Raw genomic sequence first — 12,699 nt, forward strand, 5'->3', positions numbered from 1 at the left:
TGCACAGCCATATCCCTCCTCAGCACAGGCCTGGCACAAAGCAGATACTCAAAAACATTTATCAGAAAAGTGAATAATCCTGCCTAAATGTTACTGATGAATCTAGCTGCCTGCAAGTCAATGCATTTCACAGATACAGTAATTCTCTTGATAACAGAACAATTAAGATGGTTGGAAAGGCTGAGCGCAGTGGCTCATGCCTGGAATCCCAGCACTTTGGGATGCGGAGGCGGGCGTATTACTTGAGGTAAGGAGTTCAAGACCAGCCTGGTCAACATGGTGAAACCCCATCTCTACAAAAAATACAAAAATTAGCTGGGTGTGGTGGTGGGCACCCGTAATCCCAGCTACCTGGGAGGCTGAGGCAGAAGAATCACCTGAACCTGGGAGGTGGAAGTTGCAGTGAGCCGAGATCGTGCTATTGCACTCCAGGCTGGGTGACAAGAGGGAAACTCCATCTCAAAAAAACAAAAAGATGGTTGGAAAGACCTGGATTAAAACATACATACACACTCCCCAGTGGTGTTTCAGTAATGACAGCACATTTCTTCAAGAGCTAAAATACTTAGTTTTATAAATATCATCTAAGTATTATAATCATCTGAATCCTACCCGGAAATGATACGAAGTTTAACTTTAACAGGCACTCAAAGATGTGCCCAGTAACCTTACGCCAGGACTGTTTGCCCAGAGATACTTCTTGCTTGCCCAGAACTGACTTGGGTGTCATAATTAGGTAAGTTATGAAATGGTAGATTATGAAATGGCTTCGTTTTACTTGGTGGAGGAGGGACACAGATAAAGAAATTCTACTTACACCTTCTCAAGCTTAGCTACTTCTTACATCAATTAGCTACTATTTTTTAGCATCACAGTTTATTCTTAAATGAAAAACAAATAGCATCTCAGCTCAGGTATGCAGGTCTGAGGCTACAGTTTACTTTTCCTTCAGGTTTTAACAACTCGATGGAATTTATAGATGGTCTTTTTCCCTTCATTGATCACCGTAACTGAAAAGCTACTGCCTAAAATTCAATTACCAAGTAGTCTACCTGCATGCTACATCTTTTTTCCCACTGTAGTTCAATAAAGCTGTCATTGCAAACAAAAACATAAAAGCGTGTTGGATAGATCGTCTGCTCCTGCTGTTTAATTTCACAGAAATTCGTCTTTTTTTTTTTTTTTTTTTTTTTTGAGACGGAGTCTTGCTCTGTCGCCCAGGCTGGAGTGCAGTGGCGCGATCTCGGCTCACTACAACCTCTGCCTCCTGGGTTCGAGCGATTCTCTTGCCTTAGCCTCCCGAGTGGCTGGGATTACAGGCGCCCGCCACCACGCCAGGCTAAGTTTTGTATTTTTAGTAGAGAAGGGGTTTCACCGTGTTGGTCAGGCTGGTCTCAAACTTCTGACCTCAGGTGATCCGCCTACCTTGGCCTCCCAAAGTGCTAGGATTACAGGCGTGAGCCACCGCGCCCGGCCCCACAGAAATTCTTTAGCTTTTAAAAGCCATGGAAGCATTCTAGATAAGTTGTTAACCACTAACGGGAACAAATTCTCCTTACACAAAGCTCAGGCACATTCAGTCGAGGGGAACCAGGCCTGAGACACATCACTCGACGACACAGATCTAATCATGCAACTACCTTTCTACAAATGTCTGAGCTCCGGGGTGCCCAAGTACCAACAACCAAAGAAGCATTTACACTTTGCCAGAAAAGGAATCGGCTCTGTGAAGGTGCAAAGAACCAAATGCTAGCGATTAATGTCCCAACAAAGCGAACACTTCTTGCAACTCGAAATTCTCAATGGAAACTCTGTCGAATCCTCACCAAGTGAACGATAACTTGTTTCTACAAAGGCTACTGATTTCAGGAAACTAACGTATAACTCGTCGCCTTAAAGCGCCTCTAAAAGCATCCGCGACGGTTAAAGTCGCTGCTATTAAGGGACGCTATTTATTCAGCGCCAAGACCCAAGCGCCATCGTTGATCACCGCCTTCCTGGCCATGGCGACCCTACGGAGCGGGTCCTAGGAGCCTGTTGGAGGGCGACCGCTGGGCCAGCTTCCTCTCTGCTGACTGAGGGGAGGCCAGGCTGCCTGCAAGGGGAAGGGGCCCTTTCCGCGCTTACCAGGGTGAGGGCCACCTCCAGCATGGGGGCGAGGGCCAGGGTGCCGTGGAAGAGGGGGATGCAGTCCACGAAGAGGGTGTGGTGGGCGCCCGGGCCGCCCAGGGGTAGGTGCTCCTTACGCGGCTTTTGCTTCTCGGCCACCAGGAGCCCGTTGACGGCGCAGTGCGGGTACTTGGCGCCGTGCAGCACCATCTTGCAGTAGGCCTGGGTGGTCAGCTTCACCCCGGGCATGCTGACCCGGGAGGGCCCCAGAGGCCCCTGGGCACGCAGCTGAGGCCTGGACCCGCTGCCCGGCCGCGCGGCGCCTCAGCCGAGAAGCGGGACGAGGCGGCGGCGATTGATGGCGCGGCCACGGGATGGTGGGGGGGCTCCTCAGGCCCGGCCCCTTTTGGGCCTCGGCTCCTGGAAAAGCGACTCGCGCCCCTGGGAATCCGCAGCTCCAGACTCCAGTCGCGCTTCTCGCCCGGCGCTGCCGGAAAGCGACCTCTCCAACGCCTGCCGGAAAGCAGCCCGGCCCGGCATTTTACGACGTTTGCAGTGCTACCCTTTTCCGCTCCACGGTGACCTCCGTGCGGCCGGAGTCTTCCTCGATCCCGTGGTGCTCCGCGGCGCGGCCTTGCTCTCTTCCGGTCGCGGGACACCGGGCGTAGAGGGCGGTCGCGGCGGGCAGCGACGGCAGGTGAGGCAGGAGGTGGCCGGTGCGGCGCCTCCAGACTGGGCCGGGTCGGGGGGCCGGGAGCCATCAAGTCTGCACGCCCGCAGCCTGGCCGCCCGGCTTCGGCAGGAAGCACTGAATGGGCCTCGGAGCCAGGTGACATTGAGGCCGGCCTGTGGGGACTCCGGGCTCGGTGGGTCCAGGTTCGGGGGCCCGCCGCGAAGTGCCAGGTCCATCTTCCCCCGTCGCGCAGCGGCTGCGGACCGGCCTCGGGCACTGACCTTGGAGCGCCCGCTGGCCGAGGGCGCAGGCTGCGGGGAGCCGGACCCGCGCCCTGTGCCTGCAGCCTCCGCCCTTGCTCCTTCAAAAAGTCCCTGCAACTCCTCCCGGGTTTTGCGGGGCTCCCGGGCAGCGCTCGAATTTCCAGCCTGGAAGGCGCCAGTTGTTTGCTCACGCAAGGGCTAGGCCCCAGGAGAGAAGCTAGACGCGGGCGTTCAGCCCTGACGTCATGCTTGTTTATTCTGCCCCAAGGAGGGTATTTTCCCACATCACTCTCACCGGTCCTCCGAAGGGTCGATTTAAAGGGGGCCGTGTAAGGTTGATGGGCCTGAATCGAGGAGGGCCCGGGTGAGGCGGGGGTCTCTTAGGTTTTCCGCTCTCCTCAGGGATTGGAAATTGACCGGGGCTGTGTTGGCAGCCTTCTCCAATTTCCCCTTCTAGTCTATGTACATGCGGTATTAGGTTTTAAACAAATACTCGGTTGAATGTGATGCGTGCCACCGCCCCTGTGAGCTGTTACCTCCCCGCGCCGCCCCCTGAAGAATGGAGCCTGTCACGACAGCACAGTGCTTTAATGATCTCTAGCTTTTTCAGAGTCACCTTGTTAACATTTTTTCTTCTTGCCTTTTTTTGTTTGAGACGGAGTCTTGCTCTCGTTGTCCAGGCTGGAGTGCAGTGGTGCGGTCTCGGCTCACTACAATCTCTACCTCCCGGGTTCAAGCGATTCTTCTACCTCAGCCTCCCAAGTAGCTGGGATTACAGGCGCTCACTACCATGCCCAGCTAATTTTTGTATTTTTAGTAGAGACGGGATTTCACCATGTTGGCCAGGCTGCTCTTGAACTCCTGACCTCAGGTGATCTGTCCGCCTCGCCCTCCCAAAGTGCTGGGATGACCGGCGTGAGCCACCGCGCCTGGCCTCTCCTTGTTTTTTAAAAAGACCAATGTTCTGTTAATTACCTGAAGCGTGTATATATTATGGCAGTTGATTTATAATGAAGCTCCTTAAAAGCATGCCAATTACTAAGAAAAACCTCAGCCTAGGTTATTTTGTGAATTCAGAGACAGTGATAAAGAATGGATCATTTGCGTTGGGTAGAAGCAAACAAAAAAATTCCAAAATGCTGTGGGGCAAAAAGAAGACTCATTCCTTGCTGTTTGCCCTTATTCATAGAGAAGGTGTACAATTTTATCTTTCAGAATGTTGGCTACCAGGGTATTTAGCCTAGTTGGCAAGCGAGCAGTTTCCACCTCTTTGTGTGTACGAGCACATGGTAAGTGTGACTTTTCTTACTTTTAAATAGGCTGAACTAATTTCATTTTGCTCCTGTTGTGTATAAGGCCCTGTGCTGGAGTTTTAAAGACCTTAATTCGGCTCTTGAGGGTCTTTAGGGGAGATATAAATGTTCTCACAGGGCTTGGTTCTAGATTAAGAAGTGTTTATGAGTCAAATTGAATCTCTTCTGGATCTTTGGTTATACTGACACTTCCCCCCTTACCCTTCCCTTCCAATCCACTTTTTTAAGCTTTGAGATCTACCCCTTTCAAAAGATCTTCTGCACCATAACTGACCTTAATGACCTCCCTCCCCACCTTGCCCCCACAATTCCCAACCATTTGCATCGTCTGTTTACATTATAGAGGCAATGGAAACGAAAGAGCCTGGACTTCCTAGCCTGAGCTGGGTTTTCATCTCATTTCTATCAAGGGCTAGCTACTGAAGCTTAGGAGTCTTTTGGCTCACCTGAAGTATATGGACAGAGCTTAGTTCTGTGTCTGGCATACAGCACATTTAGTTTTGCATGTATCCGGCATCTATCTACTTTGTACCAGACACTGTTAGGCACCGAGAAGAAAAAGAATATGAAATACACACTCTTTCCAGGAGGCTGTTCGCAATCTGAAGAGGGACAGATGGATGAAGACTGTTTTATTAAGAGCTGGCTCCTGGGTAGAAGCATTTAGCCGGATGTGGGGTTCAGGGAAGGCTTCTGGAGGAAGCTCTCCATGGTCTTTTCATTGCCTCAGTAGAGTCTACACCCTGCCTGGTTAGAGCTGGTCTTGCCTGCCTTTCCGTTCTTATTACTGACTGTTGTACTCAAAACCCAGAAACTACCATCAGAACCACCCCTCCCCACTTGCTCACTGCCCCAGCCCCCTGGCCTTACTCCAATCCTCCCGCAGAGCCCCGAGTTGTGGATGGTCACTCCTGTCTAATCATTCACCCTCAATACAAATGTATTAGAACGGCTTCTCCTGACCACCCTTTGTCAGGAAGCTCCCTGTCACCTCACTTTGCTCTGCTTTTCCTTATAACACTGGATGCCTCGTGAATGCATGTCTATTTGAGTGTCGCTGTCTCAGCCTCTTACAGCATAAGCCTTTTGAGGCCAGGGAGCCTGCCTGTCCTACTCATTGCCGTATCTCCAGCACATAGGAGGCAGATGAAGACGAACTGCAGGCTCTTAGACAAGCCTTCTCTGTTAAGTTTTAACTTACCTAAGTCATACATGAATAATACATGAATCTGTTCTCAACATAAGATATTAAAGCAGTCTGGAATACCATCAGCCGTCACTGAAGTCAGTTGGGATATTTGTGTGGTGATGCACCTGAGTGAGGGGTGCCCAGATATACCAGATCTCCCCAGCAGAGGCTCAACAGAAATCCGTCCATGTTGAAGCGGTGACAAACATTCCTTAGAATCTGGAGTCTTTGTTTTTCTCTCTCTGTAAAAGAAATGTTTGGTATATTAACCGTTGCTTTTCCTCTAATTGCTGGGGGACCAGGCCTGAAGCCTGAAGAACCCCTGAAACCATGAATTGGCCATTCTTATTCTGGAAGATGCAATTTTGAGGTTTGCATGCGCCAAGGTTTCGAGGGTTTACATCGTTCTAATAGGTTTTTTCCCCCCAGTCTCCCTGTCATGGCATTTACAACAGCTTTACAAGATGTAATTCATATAACAGTCACCCATTTAAAGTGTATGCTCCAGTGGTTTTTAGTATATTCATTGAGTTTTGTCATTAGCACCACAGTCAATTCTAGAACATTCTCATCACCCATATTTACATTTATTTTTAATAACTCTCATGTGTAAGCTGAGTGTTTTAAACTTTAGAAACTTCTGGGGGGTGCTGAACTTGATAAAAATATTCAGTATACAACTGTTCTTTATAGTTCACTCATCATTTTCATAGAATTAGGGTTTTAAAATTAGAAAGTAATTCAGGCCATTTCCATCTCATGTCCCTCAAATCCCACCTCAGTTTTGGGATGAGGTGTCAAGTATAAGTTTGTAAGTACACTAGTCATTTGCATGGCTAAGATAAACATCTAGAGAACTCTATATACGACTTTGCTTAAAGCTGAATGTTGATTTACTGTTCACATGATTTGGGAGATTTTAGTCATGGGGACTGAGTTAATGGAGTTGAAGCATTTTTGCGGGCATCATACTTGCAGACCAGTGTGTAACACAAAGAGTTCTTGCAGATGTAGGACAGAATTGGAGAAACAGCTTCTAACAGTGGGAAGATTCTCAGTACAACCAAGCTATTCCTTACCTTTCTGATTTCTGAACTTTTTTCCACGTGATACCTGCTGCTTTGAAGGCACTAAAATAACAGAAGCAGATAGAGCAGAAATCCTCACTCAGATCTTTCTGCCTCCTACGTGTAACAGTTTGTGGCTTGCCTTGTCTGTTTTGTGTGTTTCGTTCCGCGTATGTGAGTATGTGCACATGATTTCCAGAAAGGAGAAGTGCGCGATACTGCCCGTGCTCTGTGACTCCTGAGTGCACGCTCCCTCTGCATTTGGGCTCCTAGGTCGGCCTCGTCCTGTGGACGTTGCCCCTTGTTTCCTGCCATCCACACATTCCTCATGCCCCCCTGCTCTACTCTTTCTCCAGAGTACTTTTTCCAAACATGTGATTTGCACATTTGTTATGTTTATTGTTTGTTTTCCACTTCTAGAAGTGTGCCACTAGGCAGGAATGTTTGATTTGTTCACTGATGATCCCAGATCTCTAGAACCCTGCCTTGCCTGTAGAGGGTGCTTGGTAAATGTGCTCTGAATGAATGGCTCCATGATCCTCGTTTCTAAGAGCTAGCACGATTTCTCACTCAGTCCTGGTTGGACACGGGTTCCCTGGAACAGTGCTGTCGTGGTTATCTTTTCATGTGTCTTTGTTTCTGAACTTGAAATGCTTTGAGTTTTTTATTGTTTTTGTTCTTCCTCATTAGTTTGAGTCCCTTGCAGATAGGCTTTCATTTTGTCCAGTCACCTGTTCAGGGAGCCCTGAGGGCCTTGACCCACGTCTGCAGGTAACTGGTTTTTTTATTTTTATTTTTTTATTTTTTATTTTGAGACGAAGTCTCGCTCTGTCACCAGGCTGGAGTGCAGCGGTGCGATCTCAGCTCACTGCAACCTCCGCCTCCTGCGTTCAAGCGATTCTCCTGCCTCGGCCTTCTGAGTAGCTGGGACTACAGGCACGTGCCACCACGCCCGGCTAATTTTTTGTATTTTTAGTAGAGACGGGGCTTCACCATATTAGCCAGGATGGTCTCGATCTCCTGACTTTGTGATCCGCCCACCTCAGCCTCCCAAAGTGCTAGGATTACAGGCGTGAGCCACTGCGCCCGGCCCTGCAGGTAACCGTTAATGTAGGAAGTGCTGCCTCTGGGCACCTTGGCCCCAGGGTTCATTAGCAGTTGCCCCTGGAGGGTTTTTGTTGGCTGTGATGAAAAGTGCGTCTGTTCCCCCTCCACCACACTCCTGCAACTGTTTAAACAGTGGCTGTGACCCCCTGAGATGACCCGGGGTTTCAAGGTGTGCACACGTCTGTGTGTTTCGGTTTTCAGAAGTATCACCTTGTGTGTGACTCTCAACCTACATGGATTTTCAAAGATTTATTCAATGTGTTTTTCAGAAAGTGTCGTGAAGAGCGAAGACTTTTCGCTCCCAGCTTATGTGGATCGGCGTGACCATCCCTTGCCGGAGGTGGCCCATGTCAAGCACCTGTCTGCCAGCCAGAAGGCCTTGAAGGAGAAGGAGAAGGCCGCCTGGAGCAGCCTCTCCATGGATGAGAAAGTCGAGTGTGGGTATTGAAGGGACCCGCAGGCACGCCCAGCAGCTCTCGGAAGTGTGTGTGTGTGTGTGAGAGCCTCTGCTCACTTCTGGGCCTACTGTCTACAGAGCAGTCTTGCACAGGAGGGTTGCTCTGCTGGGTTTCCGGGTCATTGTCCCAGGGCCCCAGTTTATGTGCTCACCAGTCACTTAGCTCTGCCAGCTGACAGGATCTTTTGCTAGGCCCCCTTCTCTGTGCTGAGTGGAGGTAGCCTCTCAGCATATCTGCCGGGTAAGACATTGTTAACTGTAAGTTACTGAAAGAAACTCAGCAAAATCCATAGTGTTTGGTATGAAAGGGGCATAAAAATAACGAGATTAAATAGACCCTAACACTGTAATTCAAGTAAGAAGTAATTTTGCAGTTTTAATTTGCACCTAAAGCGAACTCTATGCATTTTCTTCCTTCCTTGCCCCGTCACATGCCTGCGTGGGCACGTGTGTGCACGTACGTGCGTGAACAGGATGTGGCCCGGGTTGGTGTATCCTTCAGCTCTGTGTTTCCTCCCTCACAAGTGTGGTTTTGGGGAGAAGTGGTTGAATGTTGCAGAGGAGGGAGCTGCTGACCTTTGTGCCTATAAATGGCTGTCCTCTCTGCCCTCAGTGTATCGCATTAAGTTCAAGGAGAGCTTTGCTGAGATGAACAGGGGCTCCAACGAGTGGAAGACGGTTGTGGGCGGTGCCATGTTCTTCATCGGCTTCACCGCGCTCATTATCATGTGGCAGAAGCACTATGGTGAGTAGAGAGGGAGGAAGGCACGGGCGCCTGGACTGGGGCTCCAGCCTGCAGTGCCCAATGGTGGGCTGTGGGGGACCTCCACACCTTGAGGCCATGAGATAGGGACTGCATTCCAGAGTTCGTCTCAAGATTGTTTTCCAGGCCTTGGTGACCTGGAGAACTGAAGTCGTGGGAGGTTAGTTTATAAGCCAGCATCTGATTATTCATAGTCAGCCATGCCTGTTGGGTGGTGAAATACCTTAACTACTTTGTACAGCACACCACGGTTTCAGTAGCAATTTATGTGCTCACCAGTCACTTAGCAAAAGATGACTTCGTGAAGGTTCGAGCAAGGAGAAGGGGACTCATTCATTTAATGACTGTCTCGACTGTTGTGAGGACTGCATCTCAACAGCCAGCATCTGGAGGTCCCCACCTGATAGTTTGTGTGTGGGCATTGGCGGGTTGCTCGCTTGTAGTAATGACTCTTCCCCGAGGTTCTTTCTGTCCAGGCAGAACAGGCATTTTTGCAGTCTGAATAGGTATATTCTCATACTTGTGGTTTGAATGTGGATGTGGGTTAATAACAGACCCGAATCTATCTGATCTTCCAGGTCACCTTGGGCTCTGTTTGTTAGATCCTGTTATCCATAGCCTTTCGAGAGGACTTTCTGCTTTTAGCTTATTTTGTTGCTAACTTTTTACAAACAAAGGGCTAATTTTAAAATGTCGATGTTGGCAGTGGTCAGAAACCGTGTGTTTGAGCGGGTGTTGAGTGGCAGGTGGCTCTGCTGACCTAGTGGCTGGTGTGTCGGGAGGATTTAACCTGTATGAGGGACTGGCGTAGAAACAACCTGTTGAGACAGTCTTGCCCATAACCTGTCTTACACCGTAGTGTACGGCCCCCTCCCGCAAACCTTTGACAAAGAGTGGGTGGCCAAGCAGACCAAGAGGATGCTGGACATGAAGGTGAACCCCATCCAGGGCTTAGCCTCCAAGTGGGACTACGAAAAGAACGAGTGGAAGAAGTGAGAGATGCTGGCCTGCGCCTGCGCCTGGCTCTGTCACCACCATGCAACTCCATGCCTATTTACTGGAAACCTGTTATGCCAAACAGTTGTACCACTGCTAATAAATGACCAGTTTACCTGAAACCCTTTGTGATCAGTTCTTTAATGATACCTAAATGAAAGCTAATTAAAACAACAGGTTTCTCCCAAGGGTCTGGAGTAAATATATTTTGGGTGCAAATGAAATGGCAAAAATCTAGTATCTTAAATTGTATAAGGGGACATTATATAAAAACTGAAAATATAGAATTCCTTGATGTAGGAAATTTGAGGTTTTTGGCAAGAGATCTTTATATAAGTAAAATCCCATTATAGTAGGCACACCGGCAGGAGTTACTACAACCCTTTTTTTTGGGGGGAGACGGAGTCTTGCTCTTGTCACCCAGGCTGGAGTGCAATGGCACAATCTTGGGTCACTGCCACCTCCACTTCCTGGGTTCAAGGGATTCTCCTGCCTCAACCTCCCAAGGAGCTGGGATTATAGGTGCCCACCACCACGACCAGCTAATTTTTGTATTTTTTAGTAGAGACGGGGTATCACCGTATTGGCCAGGCTGGTCTTGAACTCCTGACCTCAGGTGCCTGCCTTGGCCTCCCAAAGTGCTGGGATAACAGGCGTGAGCCAGTGTGCCCGGCCTATGAACCACTTTTCTTCTGGGGCTGTCCCTCCCTCCCTGCAGTTGTCATGTTGGCTAGGGTGGGCAGCCCCACTCTGAGCTCTGACTGAGGTGTAGGTGCTGGCCCCGTCTCCCTTGGACTGCCTGTGGCCTGCTCAGCTCCCTGGCTACTCATAACTCTTTGATCTAAAAAGTAGTCACAAGGCCAGTGTCAAAGCGGTGGTCTTACGAGCATCATCCTGGCCCCTGGCAAGCTCTCTCCAGGACTCATCCTGTTACCTGTCCCACTCAAGCACCACTTCCCACACTGGAGACCCTGTCTGGAGAAGAGAACAAATCTGCAGCCTGTGTGCCGAGAGTAGCAGAGGTGGCTGGCAGAGAGGTCTCCTGCGAGAGTAGCAGAGGTGGCTGGCAGAGAGGTCTCCTGTGAGAGTAGCAGAGATGGTTGGCAGGGGTTTCCTGCCAGCACTGGTGGATAGAAATGAGGGAAGGGGAGAGAATGGCCCCGGAGAAGCACAGCTGTAGCCAAGAAGGGAAAGGGGACCCTTAGATCTTGCCCAGAGGAAATACATGGGACAAGGACCTTGGCTGCCTGGAAGGTTTGGGCTCTGAAAAATCAAGAGCAGGTCAAATACACCCCAATCGAGCACCTTCCAGTGCTGTAGAAACGCCCTTGATCCCTTGTTCTCCAAGGACCAGCTGAGCCCCCTGGGAGAGTGGGATGCAGGGGGCTACGGGGCCCATGGAGTCTTGCCGTGAGAACTCGTGTGAACCCCTTGATGGTTTAACCACAAAAGCCCACACTGCCCTCCGGGGGATAACATTTTCAGTTCCTTGCCCGAGGGTGGGCTCCTGGGGGTGGTAGGGGAAGCTGAAGTAGTTGACCCTGGCCCCACTGGTCCCTGACCCTTTGCCTGGCTCTGGTGGAGCCACCTGCCTTGGGCCAGGCAGCAGGCCAGGCTAATCACCGCCTGCATCTCCCTCAGGAGAGGCCGAGAGGAAGGAGCTGTCACCCTAGGATGGAGGTAGAGGTGTCTGCCTGTGGAATCGACCCTGCTGTACAAGCCCTCTGCTTTTAGCCTGGAGTAGCTCTGAGTGAGTCCTCTTGAGAAGTCAGGCTCTTCCTGGCCTTTCCCTCCTACTGCTTAGGAAGCTGTGCCCTTGACCTTGCTAACAGAACTGCCATTTGTCCATTGGATTCAGATTCCAAAACGTGGCTGTCCATCCTGATTTTGTCCTCATGCTTAAAAAAATAAAATCCCTTTACTGCCATTTCAGTGGGAATTTGGGAGGCCGCAGGGGTTGACGGCTGGATTCAGCCCACGATCCTTCATTGGTCACCTGCATGCCATGGGGATGTGATGCTAACCTGACCCCAGCTGCTCACTTTCCCAGGCTCACAGGGAGGCAGACAACAAGTAAAACAAACACACAGAAGTGGAGGATCCAGCAGGGTGGAGGGAGGGGGCACAGGGAGAAAACGTTATGGGTGGGGGTTGGTTGGGCAGCTGTCACTGAAGAGGTGACACTTCGGCTGAGACTTGAAGATGAGACAAGCCACTCACAGTGAAACTTGAGGGGAGGTCAGGCTGGCAGGTGGACACAGCACCAAGCATGCATGGCAGGCATGACGCTGGAGGCAGAACGGGGCTTGGTGTGTTCAAAGGACAGCAAGATGGCCACCAGGCAGAAGCACTGCGCGAGGAGGCAGGGTGGGGGCGCGGCAGGGGTGCTCAGATGCCAGGGCACATGGGCCGCGGCCCACAAGAAGAGGAGGACCGAGCTTTTTCTGAGTGTGTGTATGCGGGGTCTCATTTCACCCCTAGACTGCCCCTCCCAGGGTGCTCAGGGAAAATATTGAGGCTCCTTAACGAGGCATGAAATTGGAGCAGGAGGACTTTGAATAAGATAAGCCCTTGGAACAACCCCGACTTACCTCACTGGAGGCTGGAGAGGGCTCTGTCTCCCCAGGCCGGGGCCTCAAGGGAAGATGCCTCAGAGATGAGGCTCCTCACCCATCCAGTACCTGCATCTCCACGTGGGGCCATCACAGAGACCTCACCCCCCAGCCTAACCTTGAAGCTCCTTGGAATTTAAGATACACTCT

The 12,699-nt window shown here is 50.5% G+C and overlaps 2 protein-coding genes across 8 annotated transcripts in view; one reads left to right on the forward strand and one right to left on the reverse strand.

Annotated features, from left to right (window-relative positions):
• The window catches only part of EMC8 (ER membrane protein complex subunit 8), a 21,571-nt gene extending 18,857 nt beyond the window's left edge, over positions 1-2,714 (reverse strand). The window contains exon 1 of one of the 2 annotated variants that reach the window (XM_055299789.2): positions 2,128-2,714. In XM_055299789.2, coding sequence (XP_055155764.1) covers positions 2,128-2,358 — 231 coding nt within the window. In that variant the 5' untranslated portion in view covers positions 2,359-2,714. The remainder of the gene's footprint in view (positions 1-2,127) is intronic. The other variant, XM_055299790.2, reaches the window with a different exon arrangement.
• COX4I1 (cytochrome c oxidase subunit 4I1) lies at positions 2,663-10,059 on the forward strand. 6 transcript variants are annotated; one of them, XM_055299791.2, is made up of 5 exons: positions 2,663-2,806; positions 4,261-4,334; positions 7,991-8,158; positions 8,792-8,923; positions 9,801-10,059. In XM_055299791.2, exons 2-5 carry the CDS (start codon positions 4,262-4,264, stop codon positions 9,935-9,937), a joined length of 510 nt encoding a protein of 169 aa, XP_055155766.1. In that variant the 5' UTR covers positions 2,663-2,806; position 4,261; the 3' UTR covers positions 9,938-10,059. The 6 variants fall into 6 exon arrangements, with proteins under 6 accessions (XP_055155766.1, XP_063469085.1, XP_055155767.1 ...); XM_063613015.1 differs by having other exon boundaries at positions 2,774-2,938; XM_055299792.2 differs by having other exon boundaries at positions 2,780-2,975.
• Positions 10,060-12,699: the final 2,640 nt, after the last annotated feature.

The sequence above is a fragment of the Symphalangus syndactylus genome, chromosome 11 (assembly GCF_028878055.3).
Source record: "Symphalangus syndactylus isolate Jambi chromosome 11, NHGRI_mSymSyn1-v2.1_pri, whole genome shotgun sequence".
NCBI lineage: Eukaryota > Metazoa > Chordata > Mammalia > Primates > Hylobatidae > Symphalangus > Symphalangus syndactylus.